This window comes from Cnephaeus nilssonii (genome assembly GCF_951640355.1).
Source record: "Cnephaeus nilssonii genome assembly, chromosome: 8".
NCBI lineage: Eukaryota > Metazoa > Chordata > Mammalia > Chiroptera > Vespertilionidae > Cnephaeus > Cnephaeus nilssonii.
In genome coordinates this window covers 98,589,992-98,602,376 of record NC_137079.1, presented here as the reverse complement: position 1 = coordinate 98,602,376, position 12,385 = coordinate 98,589,992, and the positions used below count along the sequence as shown (strand labels likewise).

Here is a 12,385-nt window from a genome sequence, read left to right as displayed (position 1 = left end):
ATAAGCATATCCAATGAAGTATCTGTCCTTTTGATAGCATGAATATGAAATGTAAATCATTCACATAGATGCAATACTCCAACTATTTGAGGTGTATATAATTGATAATAAATATTTTTAAATAGTCCATGCCAAAGTTTAAAATCAGAATCTTTTCACCACATGAGTGCTACTAACTGTGGATCTGAAATAGCTGTGGTTAACATATCCAGAAAATAATTTTTAAAACTTTAGCATTTTATAAATATTTTTATCTTATTAATGCAAAACTATCTAAAGCAAAGAAAGTTTAAATTAAGAAATGGATCGATCAGGTCTTTAAAAAATAAGAACCTACAATCCCTTTACAAAATCATCAATGCTTGGAAACATAATCAATAACACTAGGTCTTATATTATTATGTAAACTAGTTTTCCACAAATAAAACTAATTTTTGTGTTAATGTAAAATCTATGCAAATACATGCAGTCATTTATCAGGAAAGCTGACAAGCATTCCATATTGGAGGGGGAAATGAAGCTGCCTCAAGAATAGAGGCAATTAATTATTTCTGTATTTTTTCTTCTTCTGTCTTGAGGCACAAAAGTTATCCATCCAGTTAAAACAGCAAATGAAATAAAGAGATTTTTTAAAAATTTAAACACATATGGCTTTTGCCTGCAATACTGATCACCACAAGGTCTACAGATGCCCGTGGCTAAATTGTACACTGGCAGATGCACACAGGGGAAAACTGTGCTAATGCAGCGTGGAGAGCAAAACAAATGAAGAACTGAATTTGCTAGAAAAGAAGCAAAAACAATAAAGCCCCCAAACCTCACTTTTTCATCCTAGTGAGTTATGCAATTTGCTTATAAAATACAGGTTTAGGTTGCAAAAAAGTTAACCTTGGTCTGTTGCAAAAAAGTAGAGAACAATTTTAAATAAGTGTAGGTGTTTTTATATACGCATGAACATTGTGTATGTGATGATGGAGCGATATAATTTTGTTTCTATGGACAGAATAGCTAGCAATTTTTAAACTTCTCAACTTCACAATTAAAAGTTCATAACACTCAAAACTGTCATAGTATACATGACTGGATAAATACGGTAGAAATTTCCAGTTGTTATTATTTTAAAATCCATTTAGCTGCAATCTCTTAAGGTATAATTGAGAACTGTATGGTTATTATGAAACAATCTTGCAGATGTGATATTACACCCTGGTGGTGAAAAGAACCCTATATTTAGTAGCTGTTTCCTTTTAACAAGTTAACATAAAAAATGTATAGAGGCCAATTCAATCTTTTACTGTCTGAAACACTGGGGCTGTGTGTGTGTGGGTGTGTGAGTGTGTGTACATACAATTTGCATGCACAGGCTATTTTGCAAACCATAAAAAGAATATACTTCCTAAAAATACTTTAAGATTATTAAGAAAGCAATAATTTCTTTCTTAGTAGGCCCGTAAGCATGCATTGCATTACATTTTCTATTGTAATTGCCAAATAAAGATATAATACAGAAAGCATTTAAGTAATTATATATCTTGAGGGAAGAAATAGAGACTTATTGTACTATTCAAAGTTGTAAAAAGGCAAAATACTTAAAAAAGCATTATTATCAATAAAAATGTTTACGCTCCTAAAATTTAAGAATTCTTTGGTGTATTTATAAACATCTAAATTTAAATGACATATATTCATACAAAACTAGGATTAGTAACATATGTTCCAAGAATGTATGTATATTAATTAATATTAGCTCTAATAAACTTCTTGGCCTTGTTTCCCAACTCTCAAAGAAAGGATTAATTTACTGAAAATGTAAACTGTAATTTAAATGTTGAGATAAGATTTATTTCTCTAATGACATAATGCTAGTATCATTACAAATGTCTCAATGTTGCTCATTTATATGAAAACCCATTTCTTAATACATATCTTGACATGCAAACTGTAAACTATATTCACAAGTCTAATACATACATTCATGCTAGCATAACAAATACTGGCAGTTCCTTTGAAAAAAAAAAGAATCTTTTACCAAGCATTAATGTCGCATATATTAAAATTAAACAAATGTTAAGTAAAACAAAAATTGTAAACCTGTTGTTTGTATATCTGGAATATTATTTTGTATTCTGCCTCTACTTCAGTGCTGCTCTCTCATTAAAACTGGTCTTAAATTAGAAGCATGATTAAATAATAAATTCTAGGGGAATAAATAAAGGTTTTTACAGTCTAAAGATTTTTTGATAAAATATTAAGACACCCATTTATAAATGAATCATAAAATTTACAAATTAAAAATAAAATAGGGCATGAGGAAACTTTTCCTATGGTAATAGAAATGTTCTATATCTGTGTCAGACTAATGCTATATGGTTGTATAAATTTGTCAGAATTCATAAAATGGCGCATTCATATGGAAAAAAATGATAAGATTAAATATTGTTGTATGCAAATCATACATTCATGAAATGTACTTAAAATAATAAAAGATTTGACATAAAAATAAAATTACTTTATACTTTTCATTTCAATGGGTTCATAACTTTTTATTAGAAATATTGTCTTACAGACCCTATGCTCTTTATGCTTTGATTAGATCTAGATGTTTAGATAAAATCAGTAAACATATGTAGATTTAAAAGTATTATCTACTTAGAATTTGTAATGATATTTTTGACTAATCATTATATGGAAAATTGTGTTTTTAAGAAATAGTACACATTATTATAAATTATTATAATAGTGAAAATAATCATAAGTGGAAATGCAATATTATTTAGGCGATCTACTCTCAGATAATGTTGTAATCTCTACATTTACATGTAAATCTATAAAGAAAGTTTCTATTTATAAATGAATTTCCTTTTTCCTGTAAATCACTTATAGTATTTTATTGCATATAATATACGTGATAAAAGGTAATCGTTTTTATTTAAAGTAATCTTTTTATTATCACTACAGTTACTGATCATTAAAAAAGTAAACCCTAGTTTAGAGGAATTGCTTTGTTCAATTAAAAAATAAGCTGCAAAACTATAAATTAGAAATAGCAAAGGCTGTTTAAGACATGCAATCACTGGAAGTTGATTATCTACATGCCATATGTTAGCCTCAAGGTCATGCTGAGTATTTTCAGTGGCTTAATCACATATAGTACAGTACAGTGATGAGAGCTATGTAGTCCTGGATGACCCACTACAAATGTACAGATTAGCAAGACCTAATTACATCTGCTTCCATTGTTTTCTCTATGTGCAATAAAACTCCTCGGTACCAAAGTACCAAGGAGGCAGGCTTACAGGTAAATCTACTAGTATGTTAGTTATAGATTATGGAATGCATAATTTTCATATAGGAAAGAATCACAGGAGCCCAATTATCCTGTTAGAATATGTTCAGAATATCCAAATAAAAATTATAAACTGAAATCTAACAATATGAATTTAATTTTAGAGTTTGTAAAGATAACAGTGACCTTTAAAAGCTTTATGAGGAACTAGAATATTGGAAACAACACTTGCTCCATAATAATCAATGAATGACTAGCCCCAATATCCTCATATGTTTGGGAAGGGTTAGATCACACTTATTTTGAGCAATAAGAAAATATTTTCATTGATAACTCTCAGCCCCAAGTTTTTCAGTTTACAGATGCAACTTAAAATATCCTGTACCTCTGTGTTGGGATACATAATCCAATAAACTCAACTTCATATTCTTTTTATCTCCCCAGTGTAATTAGTACATATTAATGCAAATGAAGTTAAGAAACTGAGACAATTATCTAAATAACCCAGGCTTTAAATTTAGTTTCCTATCCAAGGAAAAGATTTGGACAGTTATCCAGCATCGGCTCAAATCTTCAAATGTAAGTGTGGTGACAAAAAGTAAGTACACTTCCAACTTTCAGTTTTAATCTCAAAGTTATCTTCTTGTCAACATTTATAAGCACCAAGAACATGTTTACTAAGCAACACTGCAGGAAAAACAAAAGTACTCCCTACTACAAACCTATTTGATTGTGCACTGTAAGGAGGAGGAAAACTGAGGGAATAGCCTTGATCATTCAAGTGAAGAATTAAGGAAACACTTTTTAAAAAATTAACCATAATTATCCGGATGCTCTGGTTGAAGAAATAAAATAGGGTCTAAATTGTACAGTGACCTCAATTCTTTGCTTTACTTTGTCATAAACCTGATACTAAAATATAAAATAACTATTTCAATAAATCACTGAAACTTTTGAAGCTCTCAAGTTACTTTGTTTCAAATGTTATTATACCAGGAGTCACACTAGGAAAAAAGGTATGGATGCCATCAAATTAGATTACCAGAAAAACTCCCTCTATTTTACTTTATTTAATGTGACACATAAAGAAAACCCTGTACAAATATCTGTCTTTAATTTCTCTAGTGTAAAAAAAAAAAGGAAATATATTGTGTCTGGCAGAATAAAACAGATGAAGTAGCCTGGGTACATTAAAAAAAAAAAAAAGAAAGAAAGAAAGAAGAGGGGGGTAGAAATCAAATGCTTACAATGAGCCTTCAAAGCCACTCCAGCAATAGGGATAAATAATTCAATAAACTCAACTTCATATTCTTTTTATCTCCCCAGTGTAATAAGCACATATTAAAAAATAAAGCTTTAAATTCATGAATATTTGGGACCAGAATAGCAACCAGCAGATAATGAAAAAACACAAAACAATATATTTGTGAACATTTAACATGTGTGTGCACATCCACTAACAGATAAGTTTTTCCAAATGAAAGGTCACAAGTGCTTAAATTTATGAACATGTAATTAAAATTTAAATTAGATTTTTTTAAAAAAGACAAACCCTGCAGTTCTACATTTCTCAACATAATAACTTTTTCTTTAAACCTAATAAGGTGACTATTTTTACATTACTTTGTTTATCTCATAATATAATATAACAAAATGGGGATAAGTTACCTAGGAAATAGCACTTACAGAAAAATATTTTGCCATTGTTATTTTGAATGCTTTGAATTGTTAAAAATCACAGTATTTGTTTTATATTCATTAATAAGTACCAAAATTTATGATAATGGTAAGCTTGTGACTTCTTTGGACTTTTTTTCCTAAGTGGTATCTTAAATCAAGGCTGCCTAGTAAACTAGGTAAACGAAATGAAAAAAGAAAAAAAATCGAATTGGTTAGTCCTTAAAATTCCAAATACCATTCAAATGTAAGCATCTCAAATTTTCATTAAATCATGAGGTTCTTGATTCCTCCCTCCCCCCTTCAATTAGGTCAGTTTTCTTCAATTATCATTCTATTATTAGCTCATGTCAAACATGCCTGCATAGCATACCAGTGAAAACAATTAACACATATCCTAAAGCATGGGACACACACAAGCTTTTATTCTAGTACTAAAATTATATTCATAGTAAAAACATATAAGACTGGTGTCATTCGAGTTGTTTTATAAAGTTTTCATATAAGTAAATAAATTGATTTTAAGCTATTTCCATGTAATCATTTGAAGTAAGTAGTTCAATGGGGCAAATGATATTTAAATTTTTTTTTTACTATACAATAGTTAAGTTACTCCCATAAAACAAATCTAACTCCAAAACCTTGATTTAAAAAGGCTAAATTATAGCAAAAATTTCCTATATCTTTTAAGTTCCTCTCCATAGGTCATTTCAATAAAAAGAAGAGGTAAGGGATAGAAAGCACACTCCTCAGAACAGTTTGATGTTCCCTTCAATAGCTGAGAGGTTGAGGAGATCTTTGGAAAGGTTCAGATACAGAAAGCAATTCATTCCCCGTGTTCAAATGAAAACCACTGCGCTGCGGCCACAAGCAGCACTCGCACGGGAGCATGAGTTTCCCGAGAGAGAGGGCGGGCGGGTGAGTCTGGTGTTATGTAAATCACCGTCGGCGCCCGGGGCGGAGCAGGGTGCTGTAGGAAGCTGATCAGCCCACACGCCCGGTGTCCTTGAAACGGAAGGACTTCACTTTCGTGGAACACTGGAGGGCTAACGCGTGTCTTAGTCCTTTTCTCAACATCCATTTTTCTTCTTCAAAGTGCAAATCGTTAGGAAAAGGCCCCGGTTACACCAATTAGTTGGCACGAAGTGCTTCAGTGTTTAGCTGCTTTAAGCCAATTAGGCCTCACAGCGCGCCCTGAAGATGCGCCACCTGCGCGCCCGGCTGCAGCAGGCCCGCCGGCCGCCCTCCGCCCTTCGCCTGAGACCCCGCCGGACGGCCCCGCCACGTCCCCGGAACGGCCGCGGGCCTCCGCGTCCCAGGCTGCGTCCGGTTCTCGGTAACTGGGGAAATAGGCAGGTGGCCCAAGAGATGGAGCGGTGAGTCCCGTCGAAGCATCTCCAGCCTGAGCCGCAGGGGAGCGCGCAGCGCGCAGGGCGCAGGGGCCGCGGCCAGCGGTCAGCAAGCGCCGGTTTGGCTGCAACCACATGTGGGCCCGGGCTGAGGGTGTGGGCAGAGACGGGGCTCTCCGCGGACCTGAAGACACCCGGCACACCGAGCAAGGCTGTGAAATAGCGGCTCACAGAAATGAAGCCTGTGGGACTGAGAGCAGAGGGGAAAGGACGGCCTGGGAGTGCGGCGCAGCGGGAAGCACAGGGCGACCTGCGCCGAATGGAGCCCGAGGTGGCTTTTCCCCGGAGACTGGCGCACAGCTTCGCCCTAGCGGCCCTGGGTTCCTCCGCTCAGATTTGCTTCCTCTTCCAGCTGCCAAAAGGTAGCAGTGCGTTCACCCGCAAAGCCGGCAAAGTGGGGAGGGGCGTTCGGTGACCCCAACCCCAGCCCCTAAGGGAATGGAAGGTTCTCGAGGAATAGCGCAGATGAATGCTGTAAGCTCCAAATCTAATGTACTATTTTAAGTTAAATCAGAATGTATCTCTCTTGGATAACGAGAAAGTCAATAATAGGTGGTTTTGTGATGCTCTGCTGTCGCCACCCCCGCCCCCTAATCAAAAGATTGAGTAAAAATTGGGGGCCCTGAACGAGATCTTGTTAAAAGCTGTTCTGAAAGAAAGCGCCTACAAAATTGTTACCAGGCATTAGAGGATTTTGCTGGAAATATTCTTAATTTGAAAGAGAGGGCATCTAAATTAAAGGTTGGCGATTAAAAATCTGCCTAGGTTTTAAAACCACTGCATTACCCTAAGTAGTATTTCTTTCCTTTACTAGTTCATTAAGGACATAATTGGTACCACACACACACACACAAAAAAAATTCTATATAAATCCATTTCCTCCTCTGTTTCAAGGCTCCAAATTTAGAAATGTTGATTTCTTTCTAATTTCCCCAAAATGATATTTAATTAAAAATCCTGGATGACTGTAAATTAATTTTCTTTTAAAATCTTAATCATTTTTCCTTAATCAAATCACTTAGAGTCATATAAAATTAGAAGTCTACTGTCAGGTCAGCACTAAGGACACTTAAGAGAGGAGATATATCCTTAATTATACATCTGTAAAAACGAGCAAGAAAACCCAAACCTGCAAATTTTCAGGAAAGGTGTCTGCCAGTAGGTCTCATTTCAATGATCTTTCTTGAATTTCACATACAGCTCATTAAGAACATATGTTAATAATCTCTCCATCACAGAGGTAATTGATTTTTCAAATATTTCTATCAATGCATACAAAACTTAGCGTCCCACTTGTGATGTTGGACAAGCCTACCACAGTACAGAGAGGAGGGAGAGGTGTACTAAACATTTTTTAACACCCTGACTTGAAGTGGGGTAGACAGTATCTAACACACTTAACAATAACTTTTGGATGCCTCTCAATGACTGTAAATAAGGTACAAATACAATCCGGATCTCTGCCCCAACATGATCTCCCCCAACACATTGCATAATGTTTTTAAAAATCATTCTAACATATAGGAACATCCAGAAAGCCAACCTGCATAATCAGGAAAGAGCAAACTTTCAACTTGTATTTTAAAAGACCTCCAGGATTATCAGACATTAATGATCTTCTTCCTCTAAATGTAAGTTAGTGACTCCTGTCTCAGAAAACCCCAACTAGTTCACTAATTGGTGGACGACCATTCATACACCTGTATATGCATTTCAGCGGTAAAAAGACAGATAGGGTTTTCAGCACCAAGAGTACCACTTTGCCAAGTCTTTTCCAAAATGTCAGTATGCTTCAAGTAATACCAAAGCTGAGAGATTCCTCTGGGTTTCCAAAAGTGTCTAGGAGGCCTGGGTGGGTTTCTGCCTGCAGCAGCCTCCTACCTTTAGATCCTGTGCCTGCATCCACGAGGGGGATTAATTAGCCTGGCTGGAGCCGGCGGAGGCTGTGGTGACGAGCCCAGTGGCGATTGGCCGCCAGCCTGCCTGGCCCTGCCTTTATAATTTCCACACGAGCGCGCCTGGGCTCCGAGACAAACCGACAGCAGCTTCTTCTGACACATGCACACGCACCCTCACCCCTGACACACGCGGCACACTTTTCCTCCACCTGATTAACAGTCCTGCACACACAATGACTCTCGGAAAGGGTAAATAAAGACGGAAAGGGTTTATTTTGACTCCTGAAGAGCTTTGCTGGGTATCAGCGCAACTTTGTTTTTGTAACTGAGGAGGGGATCTCTCCCGCCAGGATTCTTTAAAAGAGGAAGAGAGGCCGAGGAAGGGGGGAGGGGGGCGGCGTTGCATTGTAAGCGTCGCCGGGCGCCTAGACCCCAGGAGGGGGCCGCGGCCACTAGAAGCCCCGCAGCGGCGCGTCCGGACCGGGTCGGAGCGCGCAGGGCCCGGGCCGTTTCCGCACGAAGTTGGCTCCAGCTGTAGCAGCCGCGTTGGATCCCACCGCCTACTGCGAGACTCCGGTGTACAATCCGGATCTCTGCCCCAACATGATCGCGGCCCAGGCCAAGCTGGTGTACCATCTGAACAAATACTACAACGAAAAGTGCCAAGCCAGGAAAGCTGCCATTGCTAAAACGATCCGGGAGGTCTGCAAAGTCGTGTCCGACGTGCTGAAAGAGGTGGAGGTGCAGGAGCCCCGCTTTATCAGCTCCCTCAACGAAATGGACAACCGCTACGAGGGCTTGGAGGTCGTCTCCCCCACCGAGTTTGAGGTGGTGCTGTACCTGAACCAGATGGGGGTCTTTAACTTTGTGGACGACGGCTCGCTGCCCGGCTGCGCGGTGCTGAAGCTGAGCGACGGGCGCAAGAGGAGCATGTCCCTCTGGGTGGAATTCATCACCGCCTCCGGCTACCTCTCGGCGCGCAAAATCCGGTCCAGGTTCCAGACGCTGGTGGCCCAAGCCGTGGACAAATGCAGCTACAGGGACGTGGTGAAGATGGTGGCGGACACCAGCGAAGTGAAACTGCGAATCCGAGACCGGTACGTGGTGCAGATCACCCCCGCCTTTAAGTGCACCGGGATCTGGCCGCGGAGCGCTGCGCACTGGCCGCTTCCCCACATCCCCTGGCCGGGCCCCAACCGGGTGGCGGAGGTCAAGGCGGAGGGCTTCAACCTCTTGTCCAAGGAGTGCCACTCCCTGGCCGGCAAGCAGAGCTCGGCGGAGAGCGACGCCTGGGTGCTGCAGTTCGCCGAAGCCGAGAACCGGCTGCAGATGGGCGGCTGCCGCAAGAAGTGCCTGTCCATCCTCAAAACCCTGCGGGACCGCCACCTGGAACTGCCCGGCCAGCCCCTGAACAACTACCACATGAAGACCCTGGTGTCCTACGAGTGCGAGAAGCATCCCCGGGAGGCCGACTGGGACGAGTCCTGCCTGGGCGACCGGCTCAACGGCATTCTGCTGCAGCTCATCTCCTGCCTGCAGTGCCGGCGGTGCCCGCACTACTTCCTCCCGAACCTCGACCTGTTCCAGGGCAAACCGCACTCGGCGCTGGAGAACGCCGCCAAGCAGACGTGGCGCCTGGCGAGGGAGATCCTGACCAACCCGAAAAGTTTGGAAAAACTTTAGAGAACAGCCGAAGCGTGATTCCTCTTCTCAAAATCCCAATTAAGGGTACACTTCCTGTTCGGTCCCCAACACACCGTTTGACAGTGCACACAAGCTCTTCCTTAAAAAGGAATAAGACAATGCTGAGGCATCATCTCACCCACCCCTCCAAGGGGAGAAAAACAGTGGGGAAAGTAGATAAAGGAAAGCCCCAACCCGCCAGTATTAGAGACTTCTTTCAAAGGATTTCATAATTCTCTTGGAAAGTACACAATGACACCCTGAAAACACCCAGCTGTAATGCAAGCCCACAGGGAGCACTCTGCCTGACTATCAAAGGATTATAGCAATCCTGTGACTTAGGTGCATCTGTCTGTGAGTAACCATGATTTGGATATGCCATCTGAAGGAGAGTGTAATGTATATTTTTATTTGTAACAAATATTGTGATCTCACATTGTCTTTGAAGTGTGGATGTTTGTGTTTTGTGATTTGGTGAACAGAAGTTAAATTGCCATTTTGGATACTTCCAGACATTTCCCTCTAACAAAGATAACATTTAAAGGTAGATTTCCTCCCCATACTTTATCTGTCTTTGAAAGTGTCTGAACTTTTAAAAGTTTACATTTTGTTTCAAATATATTGCTTGTTCTATTTCTAACATTCCATAAATATACTTGAAATGTTATTTAAATATAGTCAAAGAAATTTGAATTCAGCGTATATAATAACGCTTGAATATCTGAATTATATATTTGAAAAATGCACTTGAAATACACTGGATAACTACTTTTGAGATTTAGATTTTAATTTCTGTTGCTGGTTTTTATTTAATTAGAAGCTAATAAAGAGGTAAAATAAAAGTTGTGTGTCACTTTAAATTGTTTTTCTTTGAAAAGATGTAATACTTCATTTTGAAAATTGAACCCACTTGAATATTTTAAACATTACAATGTTTTTTTGTAGAGCAACAAAAGATAACAATATACTCTCACTTTCTAACTTACTTATAAGACTATTTCTTTCCACGACAAACACAATTTAAATCTACCCATGAAAGCTTGCTCTTCTAGGTTAGTATTTCTGTACCATTTTTGATGATATAAGGAAAAAAATGTTATGACAGTGAAGACTGCTGAGTTAAAAATCAGACTAACTCACAGAAGTGAACTAATCAAAATCATAAAAATTTTGAAATTTGTAAATGAAAACTATGCTAGCTAATAAAATGAAGATAATTTCTGACCAGTTAATGTCAGACCTTATTTTATGCAGTGTTCAAATAGCTGAGTAAATTAATCAGAAATCCAAAATTCCTTTTTACTTTATAGGGCTAGCTAATACTAAAAGCATAAAGACAAACTTTAAATTATTTAAAGTCAAATATATTATATTTACACTTATTTGTAAAATTCAATTCTTTTGGATCTAGAAGTGAAAGAAGTCCCGTAACAATCTTTCAGAGAGTGTTTTAATAGTCAACAAGTGCTGAGAAGAGCGAATCACCTATGGCCTTAAGGTTATTAGTAAATTCAGGTGGGGGTAAATTTTAGAATTTCAATTGCTATTCTACAAATAGCATTTTATAATGCTTTATTTCTATATAAAATTTAAATAGAAAGGATAAAGTTCTGGATCTATGGGAGCATTTGTCTTTGACTATTTTAGAATAATTGTCTCTGAAAACTACTTTAAAGGAAGACGTTTGTAAAATGATTCTTAAATATCTAGCATGACACTTCTGTCCTTGAATTCTTAACCTCAGGAAAAAAGTTTACAAATTGTACATAACATACAAGTTAAAATAACAATAAAATTGATTGCAGAAGAACGTGCAGAGGTGTAGAGCTGCCCTAATATTCAGGTTTTTAAATCTACACAAGACATAAAAAACAAACAAAATATGCATGTCAAATCCTCCAAAAGTGTATTTTCTGGCATTATACCCAGAGAAGAATACAAAGTTTAAAGATCTCAGCGCTAGTATATACACATTTTAAGTAAAAACTTCCCAGATAATCAGTTTCTCTTCCTTTTAAATTCACATGTAAAACCCATTCTTATTTCAGGAAATAAAAAATGGATGTAATAATGGAGATTAATTTATATCTAAATGTATCCCCCTCCCTGCAGTTTCCTTATAACCTTTCAATCAATAATAATTCACACTGCAACCTACATTTTTGGAAATTAAAAGTGATTTCAATAAGAAATTTCATAAAACCCTTCCCAGTCTTCTCAGAGAGCCTGAGATTCTGTATCACAGGGACTTGGGAGCAATTGGCTTAACTACCAAATCTGCCCAAATGCACACAAAGGCACTCGTAGACAGACTGTTAAAATGTGCCTGCTCTGGTAATACAGAATTTAAAATCGTTAATGTAGCCTTCAATCCCATAAAATAAAAGCATGTGTTACTTCACTCATTTTATTTTCTATGAGAAAGATGGGAA

The 12,385-nt window shown here is 38.1% G+C and overlaps 2 protein-coding genes across 6 annotated transcripts in view; one reads left to right on the top strand and one right to left on the bottom strand.

Annotated features, from left to right (window-relative positions):
- Positions 1 to 12,385, bottom strand: part of NBEA (neurobeachin) — an 873,840-nt gene that overhangs the window by 250,132 nt on the left and 611,323 nt on the right. The window lies entirely within an intron of this gene.
- Positions 8,101 to 10,110, top strand: MAB21L1 (mab-21 like 1). The gene has a single exon (XM_079779079.1). It carries the CDS (start codon positions 8,874 to 8,876, stop codon positions 9,951 to 9,953), a length of 1,080 nt encoding a protein of 359 aa, XP_079635205.1. The 5' UTR covers positions 8,101 to 8,873; the 3' UTR covers positions 9,954 to 10,110.